Source organism: Copadichromis virginalis, linkage group LG5 (genome assembly GCF_057382275.1).
Source record: "Copadichromis virginalis isolate Kocher_CV1m ecotype Utaka linkage group LG5, C_Virginalis_male_GT1.1, whole genome shotgun sequence".
Classification (NCBI taxonomy): Eukaryota; Metazoa; Chordata; class Actinopteri; order Cichliformes; family Cichlidae; genus Copadichromis; species Copadichromis virginalis.
The window spans coordinates 25,670,549-25,691,266 of record NC_140622.1 but is presented as its reverse complement, the minus strand read 5'-3'; the positions used below and the strand labels follow the sequence as shown (position 1 = coordinate 25,691,266).

The window sequence follows — 20,718 nt, the reverse complement described above, 5'->3', positions numbered from 1 at the left end:
TTCTCTTCACATTCTCACGGTGACTATTCAGCATTTAACAGCCCGATGAGTGCACAATGCCGAGGCCGGGGTGGCATATACACACATAAATCATGTAAACAAGTGCGCATCAGATCTTTAAGAAACCTGATCAGAGAGTCGACTCCTCTGAAGGACACAGAGACCGAGCGTGACAAAACAGTTATTAAACCGAGCGCAAGCGAGACGATCTCTAGACCGAGCAGCAGGGGAAGGGGAGACGTGACCATGAAAGGGTGACAGAGCGAGACGCCAAAATGAAGAAATGCAGAGATGAGAGGATAGAGAAATAGAGGGCCTGAGAGACCTGATGGAGGGTGTAGGAAGAGGAAACGACCGCTCGAAGCAGATAAAGTGATCAGAACGGCCTCCGTGAATGTACAGATACTTAAAGGGTCTTTGTTTTGTTTTTTTTAAAGGATTTGAAAAGGCTGTTTATAAAGTGAAGGACTTATGACCTGTATAACTTTAGCAAAGAAGGGTTTTGGGGATCAGAACCAGCACAACTATGGTTTAATCAGAAAAATGGAGGGATGGTAACACTGTGTAAAAGTCTGCCTAAAATTCAAGACTTTATTTTGAATCAGATTTTTCTTTCTTATACTTAAATGACTTTGATACAATGATCTTTACTTTTAAGGCCGGACTTCAAACTTGCATTTAGGTTTATTCATGTAATCATTAGGAGGTTTCTTTCTGTTAAAAGGGAGTTTTTCCTTCCCACTGTCACCACCAGTTATTATAGACTGTCATTATAAGGTAACTACAGGTAAACACAGCGTTTAAGGAGATAGATTCAATTTTGTCCTTGGTCGCTGAAAACCAGTCGAGGCAGCTGTCTTCTTTAGAAAACAACTGCAAAATGACCTATGAAGGCCAAAATGATGTTCAAAAAGCACAGACTCACCAGCGCCTTCAAAATAAGCACCCATCTTCTTCTCATTTCCTCACAATCCAGCCAGTTATGATAAAGCCGGAAATGGGAAACAGTGGGGCCTTGTAGGAGTCTATTCTTCTGGTATACTGAGCCTCGGGGGACAGAGGAGGGAAATTACCATCAGTGACACCAGTTTGCGGCAGCCGTTTCTATCAGATAAGGCAGAATTGTACACGCCACTCTTAAATCAATCAAGGTCACCTCTTTGCTCCCTTTGCTTCTGTGTTATAGCGGGTTCAGTTCATAGTGGGCACCCCAGCTGTTGCACAGCACAGATGTAAACTTATCAGAACCTGACATACACAGCCAAACCGGGCTTTACTTCTGCTTTTATTTGACTTTTTCGGTTATTACTAGCACTCAGAGCTTTGACCTTGATGTCTGATGCCCTTTTGCTGTTAGTAAGTTGTCCAGCACCACCACCTGCTGGTGTAAAGGTATAAATGTATAAATTTTACATAGAAAAGTTTAGAGAAAGCATAAATGTTAACTACAAAACAAAGAGCCCCGATGTACTTTTTAACATTATTAATGTTGATGTGTTCTATACTCGTCACAAAATAAGTTTTATATTGTGAGATGGATTTTCAGTTTTTCTGCACATTATTTTAACCTTTTGGAAGAACCAAACATATTCTGTGAGTAGTTCTTGGTTCCAGTTGATTGATTTTAATCAGCAGTTGGGGTCACAATTACTTCACTTTACGAGTGCACCGTCTCTGATCTCATATTCCTGGTAGAAAACTGCGATGAGCTGCTTCAACTTGTATTTTATTGCATTCTTGCAGCCGCAGCCCTGCCCTGCAGCTGTCTGAGTAGGACTCTAGTGTTCCTTCTTTTGACTATTTAGGTGAGCAGGTCCATGGTCTTGTGTCATGCACTATCAACATGTAGTAGTTCCACCAACATTGGGAATGCTGGTGAGATCAGGTTTAACGTGCAGAAATGATATTTCAAGAGACGCTAATGTAAAGTATCAAATATATATGACTTTATTATGGAAATAAACTATCAAGGAAAAGAGAGATGGTGCTACAGCAGCCATGATCATCCAGTTCTGACGTTTAAAATCCAGGAGAACACCTGCAGGTTTCATGCATTAATTGGTCCTTGCACAAATGTTTAAAGAGATTATAATAGTGTTCTCTGAGCACTAATTTGTAACTGTTTTTACCCCCAAAGAACTCATAATAATGTATTTAAATATTTCAACTTTAAATTGTTGCTCAGTCTTGACAGTTGTTTCTTGCTTCTTTGTTTAACGTGAATACAGGACGGAGTTGCAATCAAACCTTTTCCCTAAATGAAATCAGAATGTCTCTGAGTATACAAATACTGCATTGTTCAGCTGCTGGACACCAGCGCTCCTTCACTGATAAGCTGAGTTTTTTTTTTACCCCTAGTAACACGCCTTAAAATACCATTAAAGAACAGAAAGCGAGCACTGAATTCAGACTCTGTGCCCAACCTTATTATGGACAAAGTAAGAAAAGTTCAAAGTAATAAAACAAAATACTGCAGTAGAGGAAACCCTCTGTAAAAACTGTAGTGCATCAAAGTTTAAAGCTGATTTCTGTCACTCAAATAATAATATACAATCACCGGACATTTTATTAGGTACATCTGTCTAACAGCTTATTGATGCATGGGATAATGCCTCGTTAGGAATGCAGACACGGTCGAGACGACCTGCTGCTCAAACTGAGCATCGGAATGTGGAAGAAAGGTGATTTTATGTGACTTCGAACATGGCATGGTTGTTGGTGCCAGATAGGTTAGCCTGAGCGTTTCAGAAACTGCTGATCTTCTGGGATTTTCCCACACAATTATCTCTAAGGTTTGCAGAGAATGATCTGAAAAAGAGGAAATATCCCGTGAGCAGCAGTTACTCTGGGGGAAAATTTCTTGTTGATACTGGAGGTCAGAGGTCAACTCATTAGCACAAGGTATGCAGAAGAACATCTCTGAACACATGACGCGTCAAATTTTGAAACAGAAGCAGCAGCAGAAGCCCACACCGGGTGCTCTTCCTCTCAGCTAAGAATAGGAAACTAAGGGTACCATTCGAATAAGGTCACCAGAGTTGGACAATAGAAGATTATAAAAGTTTTGCCTGGTCTGCCAAGGCTCAGTTTCTGCTGTGAAACTGGGATGGTACAGTCAGTGTAAACAACATGTAAACATGGATCCATCCTGCCTTGTATGAACGGCTCATGCTGGTGGTGATGAAATAGTGGTGTGAGGGATTTTCTCTTAGCACATTTTGGGCACCGTAGCCTACCTGAGTATTGTTGCTAAACATAGCTATCCCTTTATGACAACAGTGTATTCATATTCTGATAGATGCTTTCATATCCCAAAGCTCAAATCGTCTCAAATTAGTTTTTTGAACATGACAGTGCACTCAAACGGCCTCCACAGTCACCAGATCTCAATCCAAAAGAGCACCATTAGGATGTGGTGATATCAGAGGCTTGCACCATGAATGTGCAGCTGACAAATTGGCAGCAACGGCGTGATGTTATCGTGTCAGTGTGGACCAAAATGTCTGAGGAATGTTTCCTGCACTTTGTTGAATCTATGCCACAAAGAATTAGGGCAGAAGAGGGTCCAGCCAGGTACTAACCAGGTGTACCTAATAAAGTGTCTTAGTGTATCTTGATACATTCACTGCTAAGAAGCCATTAATTAGCTACTAGTTTCAAAAGTGCCTAAGTCTTATAGCTGAACAGGCTCAGAGCAGCTCTGACCCCTCCATCCAGCATAACACCTGCACTGAAACTCAGACTCCATTAGCTTTACATGACGTGGCTGCAAATGTCCTAAAACTCTGTATTTCCTCCATCCATTTGGTTTCCTCTTGGACACCACCTTCCACGAGGCAGGGTCAAGGTGGAGGTAGGCCTTCGACTGTGGATCCTTCCTCTGACACCGTCCATGAGAGGAACACATGGTCTGACTGCAAAGCGTAGCCGCTGATGTCACGTTTACCAGGTAAGGACCCAGAGTGTTATCGATGTAGGACTTGACGGCAGCACAGGTAGCCTGAAAGCAGGAAAGAAACAGGATATGATAAACCAGGGATGTGCAAAAGACCTGTTGTTTAAACCACTTTAATCTGCAGCTGAAAAAAAATCTCCAGTAAATGCTTCATTTACTCCCATCTGAGTAATGTTTGCCAAATATCAGTGTCCAGCTGTGCAGAGAGCTCCTTTTATAAAATGAAACCACATATTTGTCACATTAAAAAAGAAAGTACGCCCTCTGACATTTCTGAGGTTTCTAAATATCAGGATAGGATAAAAGCATTATCTAGACATTAGCAGGTCTTAAAATCACGTAACTACAACCTTGGATGAAAAACAACATGTGACATATTGCACCATGTTGTTTATTTAACAAAAACTAAAGCGAAATGCAGAAGACACGTGTGAAAAGCTAAGTGCACCCCACGATTCAGCTGCTTGGAGAACCACTTTTCAGAGGTGGGACCAAGTCATTGTTTTGCAAGTCTCAAGTAAGTCTCAAGTCTTTATCCTCAAGTCTCAAGTCAAGTCTCAAGTAATGTCAGGCAAGTCAGAGTCGAGTCTCAAGTCACTGGTGTAAAAGTCCGAGTCAAGTCACAAGTCTGAAATTTTGAATTTCAAGTCCTTTCGAGTCATTAAAAAAAACGAAAAAATAATGTTGCAGTTATGCTAAATGTAAATATTAGACCATGTAATTTTTAAATCTGTGTTTTTCTCAACACATGACAAAATAGTGAACTTAGAAAATATACACAAATTGTGAAATTGCACCTCTTTAAAATGCAGCTCAATTAAACTTAGCTCCAAGAATAATTTTCACCGACAGTTCTGAGATAAGCTGCATGTTATTCTTGGATGCGGTTGTAGGACCAGCTTTAAAATCGCATGACAAAAATATCATACACATTAAAAAAAACTGTATCACCAACGTAGCCTGGAAAACATTTGCTAGTTAGATGAAGTCAGCTATCTCATCTTAGCATATTTATATGCATATTTATAATCATACGGTTCTTGGAGTGAGTGCATACACTCGTGAAGTTTAGTAACTTCCGGTCACTGCAACAAGCCCAGGTACAGTTTACCGACGGATGGGTACAGGACCTTGAAATGCACCGTGTAGAACGAAAGACCATCGTACGTATCATAAGTTTACCAGTCTCACAAATCGTCGTCATAAATACACATTCCTTAACCGTTTATTAATAGGACCTTTGAGCTCAACGGTAATTAATTAGTAGTGGAAATAATTTCTGGTACGCATCACAGAAATGTAGCAGTGACAATAATACTGTATGCTGTAATCGTACTGGGCAATTAGTGATACAAAAAACCTGTTTTATCCTGTGAATAAAAGTATATGTTTTTGTCAATGTACCATAATAACAGAGGCGAAACGCAATATTGTGTCAGGACAATTCACTATTTATGCACAATAAATAAAGGAGCATAGCGCGACAATTTCTGTTCAGCGCCAGACTTGCTTGTAACCTATATCACCAATTATGTTATGAAAATGACGTATTAACTACAACAGCAGACTGACCTTTGTGGAAATGCTTGGAGCAGACTAACCTGTGAGCTGGAGTGTTCTGGGACGTTATATTTGATCTTTGAATGGCTGCAATCCAGGCCATCCCTCGCGTCTTTGTTACTTCGGAAACATGGCTCGAACAATTTCTCTTAAACGTCGTAATCCGATAACAACCGATCTCTTTACCCGTCGGCTTCCCGTGGCTGTCATGCGACCGGCTATTGCAGTTAATAATACAACAGCTTCTCGACATTTTTGTGTTTCTTTTTATCGCTGTGTAACTGATTTTAATTGAAAGCCTGCGTGCGCTAGTACCTCTTGCCACGAGTTCCCAGAATCCTTTGCGGTTCTACCCGTGAATGACGTCACATTTTCAATCTCTATATAATATGCATGTTAAATTTTATATTTGGGGTAAAATATCAAGTCTTTTCAAGTAAACCGGTTCAAGTCCAATTCAAGTCCCAAGTCATTGGTGTAAAAGTCCAAGTCAAGTCACAAGTCTTAGAACATTTTTTCAAGTCAAGTCTAAAGTCATAAAATTAATGACTCGAGTCTGACTCGAGTCCAAGTCATGTGACTCGAGTCCACACCTCTGCCACTTTTAACAGCAGTAGCTTGAAGTAATAGCTTTCTGTATGACTTTAGCAGCCTCTCACATGGTTCTGGAGGAATTTTGGCCCACTCTTCTTTACAATGTTGCTTCAGTTCAATGTGGTTTGCGGGCACTTGTTTACAGCTCTCTTAATTCTCATTGCAACACCTTCATTCTCTTCTTTTTCAGCCACTCTGTAGGAGATTGCTGCCTCGCTGGGAATCATTGCCCTGTTGCATGACCCAGTTTCAACTAAGTTTTAAATGCTAGAATATTTTGGTGTGAAGAGGAGTTCGTGATCGACTCAGTGACTGCAAGGTGTCGAATCACCCCTCTACCACTGTGCCTGACAGCTGGTGTGAGGTATTTGTGCTGATATGCAGTGTGTGGTTTTAACAATCCGTCAAGGACGTTGTTCCAGAACATGCCGAAACAGCTTTGTTTGTATGACTTTAGCAGTCTCTCACATGGTTCTGGAGGAATTTTGTCCCACTCTTCTTTACAATGTTGCTTCAGTTCAACGTGGTTTGCGGGCACATGCCGAACATGCCGAAACATTCTTTCAGAGAGAGAACAGGTACTCCTAGCAACCCTTTCAAACAACCATACTTGTTCAGTCTTTTTCTAATTGCACAGTCATGAACTTGAACATTTAATAAGCTGATGGAAGCCCGTGAAGTCTGAAATGAAGCTCAGGGTTTTTTTATTGCGATTTCTCTTATCAGCATTGCACAGTCTGACCTCTGGGTCTTGCTCCAGACCATTAAATTGGTAAAACTTCTGCTTTCACACAGGTGCTCACGCTTGCTGATGATCAGTGTTGGGGAGTAACAGAATACATGTACCGCCGTTACGTATTTTAAATACAAAATATGAGTGACTGTATTCCATTACAGTTACAAGGGTGGTATTCAGAATACAGTTACTTTGTTGAAATAAATGGATTACACGGCGGTCTTTTCCTGTTTCACATATTAGGCTATGCTCTCTCTATTTTTGGTAATTCCACACCGGAGGAAACCTAAACAACACGCGTAGCCTATTTAGAGGCTCTTATGCCTGTCTGTCAATCTGGCGGCCCATGTCACCTCTATTTGCGGCCCACATAATGACATGAAGAATTATTTTACAAAAATTATTCACAAAAATGATTTAATATGAAGGCAATAGAGTGTTACAGGCATCGCCCTAAAGAATGTAGCCTCATGGGCAGTGTAGTCCGTGCTGCAGGGAGAATGGACTGCCATACTTGTTATGTATCTGTGAGCGCGAGGAGGGAGAAAAAGGATAGTCGAAAAGTACGAGTTGTCATTGAGCAGAAATGGGAGCTGGAAGCATGTAAATATAATAATAACCACTACAGCCAAAAAGAGTGCCTGACGAGCCCAGTTGTAAATAAGATATTATTAAGACTCGATTGTACACCGTGTTCGTGTTTTCCTCCGAAACAATAAGTTCCGTTGGAGCAGCCTTTCAGCGCCTCTCTCTGTCTCTCGCTAGCAAAGTTGACCCAGACAACAAAGTCAAGCGAGTTTTCGTCTATGAGCCCAAAACTTAACGTATTAGCCAGAGGTCCCTTTAATACGGTTCGGAGACGCAGACCTGTTTTATATACGCGTGGAATAGTTTTCTATACGAGATCGCTGCAAAAAGTGCAGCCTTACCCTAATGTCCACCCTACTGTTACTCATTTTATATTAAGATTTAAAAATCTAGTTGGTATTGGTATGGCGAGTAGTCTTCAGTAATAGTAATAAATCACACAGCAATACATTCATGTAGTTGTAAAAAAAAAAAAAAAGCATGATGATATATCAAGTAATCCAAAGTATTCAGAATATATTACAAAATACATTTTGGGGCATGTAATCTGTAATCTGTAGTGGAATATATTTTAAAAGTAACCTTCCCAACACTGCTGATGATCAGCTAATCAAGTGTAAGTTTATTCTCCATCTCAATTTCTTAGGTAGCAGTAAGGATATTTTGTATTTTTCCACACACTGCTTCTGCATTTTGGATTCGTTTTTGTTAAATAAATAATGACCTGGTGCAATATATCATATCTTGTTTTCCATCTGAGGTTGTATTCACTTAACTTTAAGACCTGCTAAGAGCGGGATGATTTGAATATGTCCTGAAACTTAAATCCTTATGGTTGAAAAAGGGTGTACTGTCTTTTTTACCAGTACTGTGTGTGTTCAGCAGGATTGAGAGGCCTTGTTGCGAAGAGGTAACAAATGAAATATACAGTGGAGCGATTCCAAACAGACCTTAAAACTAAAGAGCTTGAATATGAAATAAGGAAGTTTTAAAGTACGTTTTTTCTTTTTCATTTCAGTAATTTTTGTGCAATACAGTTTCCTGTGTGTAACTTTCAAAATTTTTTAAAAGCGTAACTTATAAAACAAAGACCCTTGTAGGCATCAGTGAGAAATGTAACATCCTCACTTTCACTATTACAGCCAATTACATCAAATGGACAAGTCAGTTATTGTACCTGAGTTTTAGAAAGAGCGTGGTCACCCCAAAGAACTACACCAGCAGAGCCTAAAGCGGCACTCTCTCCGATAGTGTAGACCAGGTGCTCCTGTTAGACAGAAACAGAGAGGTGAGCAAAACACGCAGCCCCAGTCACGACAGACACAGAATGTTTGAGTTGAAACGTCTGATTCTTGCCTGAGAGAGAAATTCCAGCGTGTATGTGTAGACGATGCGAGCATAGGCGTACACGGGCGGTGCGAACGGAGTCACCTGATCCGCTACTCTCATTGCCTCCAGGATGCGGTGGTGGCAGTAGAGGAGCACTTCTCTGCTGAGACTTTGCATCTGGATGCTGAGATAGATGTCGGGATACAGAGCAGAGGAGGTGCTCCACAGCCATAGAAGCCTGTTATTTCTCTTTAACTCCACAGCTGGACACTCCCCTGTGTAGCCTGTGCTTTTGTTGCTGTAGTAGTTGTAGCAGTTTGGAAAACCATAATAGCCCCACAAACCATCAGGTCTTGCCGCCTGCCCCAGTTTCAGAGTTTCCTCCATGAAATTCCTCGCAGCTTTGCTAAACTCCATGCGTGCTGCGTCATCTACTTGTTTGGGGCTCCAGTCTGGATGCTTAGACCTCACTAGTGCTTTTGACCCATCCTGGTATATCTTCTTAGTGTCCCAGTTTCTCTCCCATTCAGGTCTCCAACTTTCCCAATCCACCACACCCAGGCCTGGGAAACCCCTGTCAGGGATATAGGTGTTTACATTCTCCCTGGCAACTTTGAGATGTTTGTCAAGGCTGCTGTTTTGTGGAACCCCGCCATTAATAGCCTCTCCCTGGGGGGAATACCTTGGATACAGACCAAGCTTATCATCATAAAAGATGGTTATGTTCTGACCCATAAAGGTTTGATTCTGGTTGTGGACAATGTTAAACATCCCCAGGTCAAGGTTAACGCCATACTGAGAGAGGCATTTGGCAGTTGGGGCGTTCCACACAGTCAGGAAAGGTACTTTGGAAAAAGGTGAATTTGGATAGTGCAGCCCTGAGACGAGGCTGATCAGAATTAAGTGCTGCAGCACCGCAGGCTTCAAGGACCTCATCCCTGGCAGGAAGGAAACAGCGTTTATGTTACCCAGCAGTATTGTGAAATTTTAAGAGCATATTGCAAAATGTTGCTATTTGTTTAAACAAAGCTTTTCCAGTTGTAAGGCAAATCAAATCAATAAGAGTTTTAAGAGTTTCTACTGTTTACGAGCCAGGAATTTTAAATGTGTCTATTCACTACTTGTTTCTTTAATACTTTTCAAACACCTTTAACACGCCAAAAGCTTTCTGATCATTACAGATGTTGTGTAATGCAGTAAACTTGGCTAGAAATAACAGGCTCTAGTGTCAAAATAATGTGTGAAATTAACTAACATTAAGCTTGCAAACACTGACTCACCGACTTTATAAGTAGAGAAGGATTGGAGCGTGTGGCCTTGTGAAATACCCACAAGTCTCATGATCTGAAACACATATTCAGGAAAAATGGGAAGTAACAAACGCTGAACCAATTAGAAGTGTCCACAGGACCTCCAACAACCAATAACAAGAGACATGCAAATCATTCTATGGAGAACACAGATTTAAAGTCACAGGCAAGTTAGCACTTCCTCCCATCACACTGTACAGCTTGAAAACAGTTTTCAGATTGTTTGAATTTAAAAAGAATATAAATATGACAATCAACAGTTTATTGGGGGACTTAAGAAAGCTTGACGTTTTCTGAAAAACCACCAAGCGAAGCCATAATGAACTCTTCCACCTTGCAATTTAAATGCGTGCTTTGCTCAACTCTTAAAAGCATATAAAAATAACCAGTGGTTAACGAAAACCTACAATTACATGGGGAAGGGGGTATGAGGGTGCTGCTGGCAAAATGAGTCAATCCCTGAGAACTAGCTGGCTCGGACTCCCCTGGCCACAGAGGCTTCCCGCAAAGGCTTCACTCTCAACTACTGACAACAAAATCATGCCTGTATTACTCCCAAAACCATATCTCAGCTATATTATCTCCTTATGTAGTTACAAAAAAAAGAAAAGCGTCACACTTACTTTACTAAAAATACACACAAAGCACGATAAAGCAGTTTATTTATCCAAAACTGGCTGGCACAGCGGTTAGCACCATGGCCTCACAACCGGAAAGGTTCTGGGTTTGAACTTGCACGTTAGCTGGAGCTTTCCAATTTCCTCCCACAGTCCAAACACATTCATCTTAGGCTGATTGGAGATGCTATATTTGTCTGAGCCTGAATGGCTTTTCCGCACAAACCGCCTGCGCAAATCCTGAACCACTAATACACCTGAGTTCTCCCTCCTGTGTCAGTTGTGACCATGGCCCCTCGCCCAGTGTCGCTTAGGCAGCCTTAAATTAAAACACAACAACCTCAACAAAGAAGTTTATTTACACCGACAAATGCCATTTTTGTATGAGAGACATCAATATGAGAAACACTGTGCTTCTGGAGTCAAAAGGCCACTGAAACATGAGGCTCGTAGAGTGGAGATGTGTCACCCTTTTAAAAAAGTAGTAGTCATGTTTTGGACAATAATATCGTATAAAAAATACATTCAAATAAATAATAACACTGCGAATGCCTCTATAAACACATCAGATGTCAGAAAGAGGCCAATTTAAAGAAGATTTAAAAGAAATTAGGCACTTCAAATATATTGTGCTGTTATCAGATTTAAGTGAATCGTTTTCCACTTTCACCACATACATTTACTCATTCACAGCATTTACCACAGAAGCATCCTCTCTACAAGAAGCATGGACACCTTGGCAAGCGGCGAGTGAGAGGACAATGTAAACAGGGTCATTTCCAGCAAGTTTTTTTCTTTTTTTAAATGATTAAAAGTTAGAAACAAACACTACCTTGGAATTTCCACAGCGGTTCTTACGATATACAGCAACAGAAAAAAACCACACACACCTATCTTCCCTTCACCTCTCCTCTTGTGCTCCTTTTAGACTTTTACAGTTACATAATAGGTATTAACAGATGAGCAGGCAGACAATCAGTAAGATCAAACACTGCAGAGCCACTGCTGTGGCTCGAGTCGCCGTCCCTTTTTGGTGTAGCGGGTCTGTTTGATCGCAGAGCTCCCCCTGATACCCGCTGTAACACTGACACTGAAAGTCTGCTTCAAAACTTAACCCGTCTGCTTTGCCGAGCTCACCGGTGACCGTCAGCTTGCCGTTCTTCTCGACGATGTCGTGGGTGAGGGGATTCAGATGCAAGTAAACGTCGCTGTTTGAGTTTCTGCGCAGACATCGCCCGTGAGAGCCGCAAAGGGTCTGGCTGCACAGTTCTGCTGCCGTGGAAACGTTCAGGAGGTACTGACTCAGTGTGCCCCGCAGATATTTATCCAGATCAGAGCAGGTGGTCTATGGGAAAAAATAAGTGGATACATGAAATCTTCAAGTACTGCGCAATTAATCTGAAAAATATGAAGTAACTAAAGCTCTGGTATGGAGTACAAATTGCTATAAATACACTTTGTAAGTGAGTAAAGGCTGTTTATTAATCAGCATGCTCTCAGAAGTTTAGATGATATCATCTGTGGTTAAAAATAAATGCGACGTATCCAAGTGATGTGTTTAATTTCACAATCGTTGTGTGCATGCTTACTTTGGTTGTGTGCACAAGTTTATTTATGAAGCGTATTTCACAGAAAGATGTCACAAAGCGCTGTTACACAACAAAGAGTACAATAAATAGGAAAATTAAGCCCATAAAATGGGTATTTTATAATAAAAGAGTAATAACAATAATAATTATACATGTAGTGCCACAGAGTGAACGGCTCTCTTCTACCTAGTCTTTAGTCACGTACGCAGAACAACAGATTCTGAGTTGTGAATGAAGACAGCGAGCAGCTGGGATAACTAAAGTGCTCTGTATGCAAATGCCAGAATCCTAAATCTATTGGGAGCCAGTGTAAAGAGTATAAAATAGGTGTGATCTGAGCATCAATAGTCTGGAATATGCGTTTTTATAGCTTGGAGGCATGAAAGAGATTATTTATCCAAGCTGGTTAAGCGTAATGGAGTAAAAGCAGGACGCTGTGTGGAAATACTTAAAGTACAAATACATTTATTCTGAATAAAGTACCTGAGTAAATGTACTCAGTTACATCCAGTGGTGCTGGGGACTGCTAGATTAACAGTCACTCTAATCCACGGATGTCAAAATGATTTTACATTGAACAGTCCACTTTGATCCTAAGTGGGTTGGACCAATGAAGCTCCTCTATATCGGTGTGTAAAGAACTTTACTTACACATTTAATCCCTGAGATATTTTAATATAAGGAAAACAAGTGTTTTTTCCAACAAAGATCTAAGATTTTTTTTTGCATAATATAGAAGTGTTGTTTGGGCTTAAATTGAAAGAAATAAACATGTAAAATTACAGAAAAAGTTTTGTTAGCTCACTGTGCGGAAATTAAATTGTCTTGTTGAAGTCTCTTTATGCTTGGGCCTTTTGCACTTCAAATCGTTACAAAAGTCTAGTTTTGCGTGTCTGTTGTTATATTATGACATGATTTAAACCTTTTCAAATGTATCCTTGTCCAATACGTTTGAAAACTAAACTTTGAAAAAATAAATAAACAGGTCAACTGCTGCAGAACATCCCTTTTTTTTAATGATGATTTCAAGATTTTGGATTTAATGCCCCAAAATGGAATCGAAGTCAAAGCCCCAGTCAGCGTATATGTGTTTAATCAGCACCTGATCATGTGGCCAAAGACATTAACCGTAAACCCTGAACTTTGAGAAATATCTCCTAGTATGAAATGCCTTCGCATGTCACAGACGAGAAGAGCAGCTCAAAAGTTAAGATGATAACATCTGTTCCAAAAAAATGCATACACCATATCTGAGTGATTGATGTGTTCGTTTCGCAATTGATGTGTGGACGCTTACTTTGTTGTGTGCATAAGCAATATCTCCCCACATGATTATTCCAGCTGCTCCCAGGGCCACACTCTCCCCGATCGTGGACACAAGGTCAGTCTGCAAAAAATTACAGGTCAAACAAAAGGAAAACAGTCAGCTAAGTAAGTGTCAGAGGTTCATAGGCTACTGTATGTGAAGTAGAGGCCCAGCTCTTCTGTTCTCATTCTCCTATAAGCAAATAAGGGTGTTTAGAGTGACTTTTAACTTGACCAACACCCATCCTGCCTACTCTGCACAAATGAAAGATTATTGGGGTGTCTGAATGCCAGCAGCACAGGAAGGGACTGTAGCAGCAGATAAGAGATGAATCTACACAGCATGCATTAACATTAGTGCTCAGTGACGGTTCTATATGTCAGGCTTTTACTAAGAATTAGCAGGAAAAAGATAGAAGAAATGTTTCGGAATATAGTCAGTAACATGGCTGGTTCGAAACTTCATTAGTGTCTTAAAGGAAAAAGCAGGAAAAAAGTTCCAGGAAGAGGAACCAAATTCAACACTGGCACTGTTTCCAAAGTTAGACTGTCACCTCGGTCAGCTGCTCCAGGGAGTTCATGTACGTGGGCCGCGTGTACACAAAGACAGGACGTGCCAAGCCATCGCCCGATGAGGCCAAACGCATCCCCTCTTTCACACGGTTCCGCACAAACTGGCGTCCGGCGGCTGATGAGCGCAGCAAGCTGCTCATGTAGATGGAAGGGAAGAGGGCTGTGCTCTCAGTCCACAACCATTTCAGCTGGTCATTGCGAGACACCTCCACATCAGGACAGCGGCCCGTGTAGCTCTCCAGAGTGCGCACGTAGTTGTGGTTGTAGCAGTCAGGAAACAGGTAGAAACCCCACAGCTGGTTGGGCCTCAGGTTCTTAGCTTGCTTCAGTGTGTCTAACATGAACAGCCTGGCAGACAACTCAAACTCCTGCTGGGCCACTTTTTTCACCTGATCAGGAAGCCAGGTTGGGTTCTTCTGGCGCACCAATTCCTCAGAATGTCTGCGATAAATGTCTTTGGCTTCCCAGTTACGTATCCAGAGGGGACGCCAATCCTCCCAGTCGATAACAGCTAAACCAGTGGCCCATTCTGAACGTATGTACTTCTTAACATCTTCTGGCATTTTCTCCAGGTGCCGTGTGCGACTGGCCACCTGCGGAAGTCCCCCATTCACCGGTGTTTCATCTTGTTCAAAATAGGGGTACAAGCCCAAGCGCTCCTTGTAGAAGATGGTCAGATTCTGATTAACAAAGCCCTCATTGGGTGTAGCCACAATCTGGAACTGGTCCAGCTGGAAATGAATTCTATGCCGCGGGGCACAATCTTCAATCGGGGCGTTCCAAGCAAGGAGCAGAGGCTTTCGGGAATACAGTGGCCATCTCGTGGGCTGCAGTCCCAGAGCAAAGAGGCAATCCCACAGCGGGACAATCAGCAGCAGAGCTTTCCAAGCTGACAAAGTCCCGTGCAACATGTCTTCAGATGTGGATGGACAAAAAGGACTGCCACACTCTGCTCTACAATCCACAGGAGGGAATGACATGTTAGTTTCCTGAATGCACATTTAATAAGGTGTTTTCTCTTAAACAAACCTTAAACATGTTTCCATTTTATTTATTCAAAACCAACTTTATAATTACATGGACATGAAGCACAAGCTTCTCTTTTGTGACATTGCCACTGCAGATTAATTTACATAAATGTCTGCAGACTATTAATATTTTCTTAAAAACAAGAAAATAAATAAAAGAAAAGAAAAGAAAAATGGTAATACAATTTTTATCCAAAAAATAGGCTTCTTTAAACTGGATTCTACCTCTAGCAAGCTGTTAACATAAATTGCCTTCAATTTAATTACTGTTTGCAGCTCTTTTATTAGCAACGATAAAAAGGTAAAGTTAATCAACTTCAGCTTCCCTACAGATGGATACACTTACCTTTACTGGCAGGCTGGGGAAGCATTCCCCCGAAGACAGAAGCCTACAACTTCACTCCGCGTTTTGGCGTTGCTTTAAAAACAAATAGGAAAAGAAAATTCAGTATAAAGAAAAAGACGACGGGGTAACTTTACAGGAGCACATGCAGCTGTGCTGTGTCTTATAACCTCGGCTCTCCGGCTCCTTGCGGTATGTAAAACTCACAGAAGTCAACTTACCCCCTGCGATGTTGTCAGTTGCAACTCGTTCAGTCCCGAGTGCCAAACCACTCTCGGGATGGGATGTTCCATTCGGTCTGAGGAAAAAGGGGGGGCCGGAGAAAGGAAATGGACATCCTTTAAAAAAATCTGTCAGCGGCTCTAATTCGTTTCTTCACGTCACTACTTCAAACTGCTTCGAGTATCAGCTTAGCGAGACGTGCTTTGATTGCGTCCTGTTTTTCTTGTTCCTCAAGGCTAACCCTCGTGTCCCGGCTCAGCGCCTGAATGGGTCGGTCCGAGAAAGTTCGCCTCCACTCTCCGTGAAACAGATACACTGTAACCAGGGATGCCAATATCTACAAAAGGTCACAGCAGGGCACTGTACCACATCCCTAAATATAAGACCATGCTTACAACTCACCTTTCAGCTGCATGACAATCGTGTTAAGGATATTGAGAAATCTGATGGAGGCGATTTTTATTTAGTTTTTTTAAGTGCATTTTCCACCTTAAAAGGCCTAAAATTGCATATTATTGTGTGTTGTGTTACTGTCTATAACACAACAAACTTAATTTCTATCGTAAATAAGGCTCAGAAAATATTCTCAGTTATAGGTTACAAACAGGACCTCTGCGCCAACCCACAGTATGGATGTTATCTGAGCAGATGTGCTCACTAGGTGAACTTGACAACAATAACAAAAGTATAGGCCAACATTGTTCCAGCATGGAAAGATGCTTGTTGGTAAAGTACCATCTTGGAGGAAATAGTAATTTTTTCATAGCCTTTACACTTCCCACGAACCTAAAAGCAGACAGACCTAAAAACAGGGGCAGGAAAACCCTTTTGACTCATACCTGCCGACCTTTAGTGTTGATATTTCTTTTCTTTTCTTTTTGTGAGACTTGTCCCACTGTAAAACTTCCTACATTCAGTTATTCATTGAGATCACTTTAATAGCTTAAACAAAAGAGCAGATATAGCATCTGGGTTTTTTTTAAAATTATTATTTAAATATTCAAATCTTTTGCTTAAGGTGGTAATACTGTAGAAACACCCCAAAGCTGTTCAGTCATAACTGCTCTATACTGTACACAGTAAAATGTACCAAGAGAATGATATCATGATATATCTAAATCTCTTTGAGCACTCAGTAAGACTGGAAATGTGCTAAGTACACCAAAGAATCCAGTAGCCTGTAGAGCCACCTGTAGCAGCAGTAACGTGAAGTGTTTGTTTTCTGTTTGACTTTATCAGTCTCTCTAATCTCCGTGGAGGAATTTCGACCCACTCTGCTCTACAACGTTCCTTCAGTTTGTTGATGTTTCCAGAGATTCATTTTTGCACAACTCTCTTGAGGTCCAGCCACAGCATTTCAGGCGGATAAACAGCTGGGTTTTGACTATTGCAACACCTTGATTCTTTTCTTTTTCAGGCATTCTGGTAGAGTTCCTGCTGTGCGTGGGATCATCATCCTGTTGCATGACCCAGTTTCAGCCAAATTTTAGCTGTTGGACTCACATTTGACTCTAGAGTACTTTGGTATACAGAGTAGTTCATGGTCGACTCAACGACTGCAAAGTGTCCTATGCCTGCAAAACAAGCCCCAATTATCACCCCGGCACCACCGTGCTGACAGTTGGTATGAGGTGTTTGTGCTCATATGAAGGTCGTCCATAAGTTCAGTACAGAATATCTGTAATCATTCATCTGCCTCCTTTTCTGAGTGTTTGGCCGCTTCTGGTCTGTACTTCATAACCACTTTCTCACATTGCCAAACTCATTTCTGTTATCATTACTCGATTCAAATCATCTTCCGGCCCGCCTTCTTTGACCCAATCAGCTTCCAATCTGCATGTTTTAAATCTGTGCTCTCCATCATTCTCCCTTTCAGATTCTCATTCATGCATTCATACCTTCTCCCCATCTCCACCTCAGGCTCTGGGGAGTCCTGTCCTAAATCCTGTCACCTCTGGGAATCCATCCTGCCATGATGGGTCATTGAAGTCTAACTGCCAAATAAATTAATTTCTCTATCTCAATAAATCATGTTTGGTTCTTCCAAATGATCTTTCCTCTTTGAAATGCTATGGTGACCTGCTGGTATGCTTTGGTTTTTGTCAAACAGCACTCATTATGGCCAGACATCTTCACTTTGATCTCATATGCCCAAAGGACACAAAGGACACAGCATGTCCAAGTCTTGTGATTTGAATCCTTCTAAACAAGTCATACTTGTTCAGTCTTTTTCTAATTGTAGCGCCGTAAACTTTAACATGTAGCATGCTAACCGAGACCTGTAGAGTCTAAGATGCAATCTGAAAATTTTTTTTGAAATTTCTCTGAGGATTGCACAGTCTGACCAATAGAATTAATTTGCTGAGGGATTTGATTTTAGGATGACTGTGGCAGCAAACTGTCCACGTTTCTGCTTTTATAGAGGTTCTCATGCTTGCTGATAATCAGTTAATCAAGTGCATTTGATTAGTAGCACCTGGCTGCTACTTAGCCTTACTTAATCTTTCAATGGACTCCACAGACTCTTCTGAAAACGTGATTTTTTTATGTCAACAGTATGTTTTAATAAATTTACAGTTTGGTTGTTTAGGCTACACAGTGCATCATCTTTCATGTGCAGTTCAGTTTACAGGTATAACATTTACCTTTGAGATATATATATCTCACTGGTCTGATGAATATATTTTTTAAATTTACCAGTGGTGTATTTTTCAAAGCTTCTTTTTATTTGACTAGTGAAAAATTATTATCTCAAGTCTTTTGGTTGCTGGTACTTAAGTATTTTAAAGTTTCCTTCCACTCATGCAGACTTGAATGTCTTGAACACACTTCAGAAAGTGGGCAAGAGGCATCTGGCACACAGATTTCACTGCTGCCTGGAGCATGTGATGACAGCCACTGGCGAGGGCTTAACAGAGGAACCGAGTACCACATACTGTCATGTTGCCAAGCACAGTAGATATGGCAGTGGAGAGGAGATAGTAAAGGCCATGTACCAACACGTAATTACCTAAATTTAACAACCTGGGATGATTTGGAAAAATTGGGGAATCCATATGTGCGCTGTACTTGAAGGTGATTTTCTAATAACAGGTACAACTTTTGCTTACGTCTGTACTCAATGAATAAGATCTGAAACACGGCATTCCTGGAAAAGGTAACATTTTCCCCAGGAGATACATGTTAACTAAAAGATCCCTGAGCACATGACTAGGAAGAGGTGGGGGAGCCTGGAAATTCTCTGGTTTCCTGTGCCAAAATCCATTCCGCTTGTTTTGCTTTTGAACTTTGCTGACTCACCTCACCATGTCATCAGCTTCTCTCTAGGGCACTGCAGAGTAAGGAAAAAGTGGACCACGGACAGACCCGTGTGAATGAACAGGGAGGGAAAGGAACAAAGGAATGGCTTCATTTCCGTCTACTCTCGGCTTCCCTTTGACCTCTGCCTCCTGAACATTACATCAGCTGAAGTCAGGGATCGTCAGGAAGCTAAAACAATGGCAGGGAAACTGCCAACACACCCTACTATCTTCACTTTTTGTCCCAAACACTTTATGAATTGTGATACATTTGGGGTAATGCTCTGACTTGGTAAATTTGAACTGAGGAATTATAAATGGTTGTAACATCCAAACATCCAGTTTATATAAGAATACAACAAAACCCACATTTAAAGGTTCATAATGCAAACAAAGTCTGAAACTGAGGAGCACGTATCCCAAAACGTTGATACGGACGTAACATTTTGAGTGGGGGAAAAATTTCATCACTCATCAAAATAAATTCTTCAGTCTCTGAGGAGTGCATACATTACATCATTTGTAACTATAACCTTATTTTGTGGCTTTACTAGAAAAAATAGGAGATTACCACCAAGTTTCCTCGACTTATTTGTAATGACTACATATGATCTCACTGTAACACAGTCAAATGTAACAGAATCCATGTGAGAACTAGCACAAAAATGGCTACAGTAAGCGCCTTTGTTTTACTTTAAAGCACTACAGCTTGTTAAATTACTCCCATGTAAACAATATATCTATTTTACTGTTCATAATTCAAAGTATGGTTTAGTTGTATTTCAAGGCTGCTGATAATTTATAGTGACTGCCTCTCTCAGCCTCAGCCCCATGGACAACTTTTCCCCGTATAAACACACTGCATACATCAGGGAGCACATTACGCAGATCAGAGCGCTGCTATTTGGTGTCATATTCATGAACTTAGTGCATTTTTTATGACTTTACAGGAAAGCGTTCATCCTTTAAGCGAAACATCAAAGACCAATGGAGAGGAAACACATCAAAGGGGCTGACCTTTGGCCTCGAAACGCTCCGACCGCATTCCACACAATTACAGACACCAGAGAATGCCTGCAAAGGAAGCCCTACCCATTTATTGTGGGGATTTGTCATCTGAGCGCAGTGAAATATGTTTACATCGCCATTAAAAGTTGATACTACACCAGCTGGCAACAACAACCAAAACCTGTCACGATCTGAGGCTGAGCTTTTAATTTCATCCTTATCTATTTGGGAAAGCAAACTCCACACAAAGAAGTAAATATGCATGATTTAAAAAAGTTAAAGCAGGTATAGCTTTTTGCTGCCATCTAGAGGAAATGTGGCTTTTATGTTGCAGATGTCTTGAGTTTAGATTTTATTTATTTTTTTTATAGAAATGGGAGAAAAAAATTAAGGGGGGAAAAAAAGAAGTTTGATTTTCACCGGCAGCCTCAAAGCACGGCCAGACAGAAATTCAAGAAGGTGACGAGGAAAACTAAATATAAGCCAGAATCTGGAGATGCCAGGGTTACGCTTACAGCTGTTTCACAAGTACAGGGATCACTGACCCCACATTCAAAAGTCACCATTTGGTTGAATGCAATCTGCACTTCACTTAATATTTTCTGAATAGTTAGCAACTTAAAGGATTTCTTGCGAACATGTATAAAATCAATTCAATCTTG

General features: G+C 41.0%; 2 protein-coding genes across 3 annotated transcripts; both read right to left on the bottom strand.

Annotated features, from left to right (window-relative positions):
* Window positions 1-1,924: 1,924 nt before the first annotated feature.
* hyal1 (hyaluronidase 1) lies at window positions 1,925-10,267 on the bottom strand. The gene is made up of 4 exons (XM_085457003.1): window positions 10,043-10,267; window positions 8,790-9,700; window positions 8,611-8,700; window positions 1,925-4,000 (listed from the first exon to the last, which is right to left on the bottom strand). Exons 1-4 carry the CDS (start codon window positions 10,101-10,103, stop codon window positions 3,674-3,676), a joined length of 1,389 nt encoding a protein of 462 aa, XP_085313129.1. The 5' UTR covers window positions 10,104-10,267; the 3' UTR covers window positions 1,925-3,673.
* A 763-nt stretch (window positions 10,268-11,030) lies between these two features.
* hyal2a (hyaluronidase 2a) lies at window positions 11,031-15,828 on the bottom strand. Of its 2 annotated transcripts, none has more exons than XM_085457000.1 (5): window positions 15,749-15,828; window positions 15,531-15,602; window positions 14,138-15,110; window positions 13,576-13,665; window positions 11,031-12,034 (listed from the first exon to the last, which is right to left on the bottom strand). In XM_085457000.1, the coding sequence occupies exons 3-5, from the start codon at window positions 15,065-15,067 to the stop codon at window positions 11,642-11,644; spliced, it is 1,413 nt and encodes a 470-aa protein (XP_085313126.1). In that variant the 5' UTR covers window positions 15,068-15,110; window positions 15,531-15,602; window positions 15,749-15,828; the 3' UTR covers window positions 11,031-11,641. The 2 variants fall into 2 exon arrangements, with proteins under 2 accessions (XP_085313126.1, XP_085313127.1); XM_085457001.1 differs by lacking the exon at window positions 15,749-15,828 and adding an exon at window positions 15,698-15,743.
* Between the last annotated feature and the right edge of the window lie 4,890 nt (window positions 15,829-20,718).

Excerpts from the sequence above, each read along its gene's own strand:
- hyal1 (XM_085457003.1), bottom strand. The coding sequence starts at position 10,103 with ATGAGACTTGTGGGTATTTCACAAGGCCACACGCTCCAATCCTTCTCT. Across the intron at positions 9,701-10,042 it reads CTTCTCTACTTATAAAGTCG|GGATGAGGTCCTTGAAGCCT; the intron begins GTGAGTCAGTGT and ends CCTTCCTGCCAG. Across the intron at positions 4,001-8,610 it reads ACGCTCTTTCTAAAACTCAG|GCTACCTGTGCTGCCGTCAA; the intron begins GTACAATAACTG and ends TCCTGCTTTCAG.
- hyal2a (XM_085457000.1), bottom strand. The coding sequence starts at position 15,067 with ATGTTGCACGGGACTTTGTCAGCTTGGAAAGCTCTGCTGCTGATTGTC. Across the intron at positions 13,666-14,137 it reads CCCTGGAGCAGCTGACCGAG|ACTGACCTTGTGTCCACGAT; the intron begins GTGACAGTCTAA and ends AATTTTTTGCAG. Across the intron at positions 12,035-13,575 it reads TTGCTTATGCACACAACAAA|ACCACCTGCTCTGATCTGGA; the intron begins GTAAGCGTCCAC and ends TTTTTCCCATAG.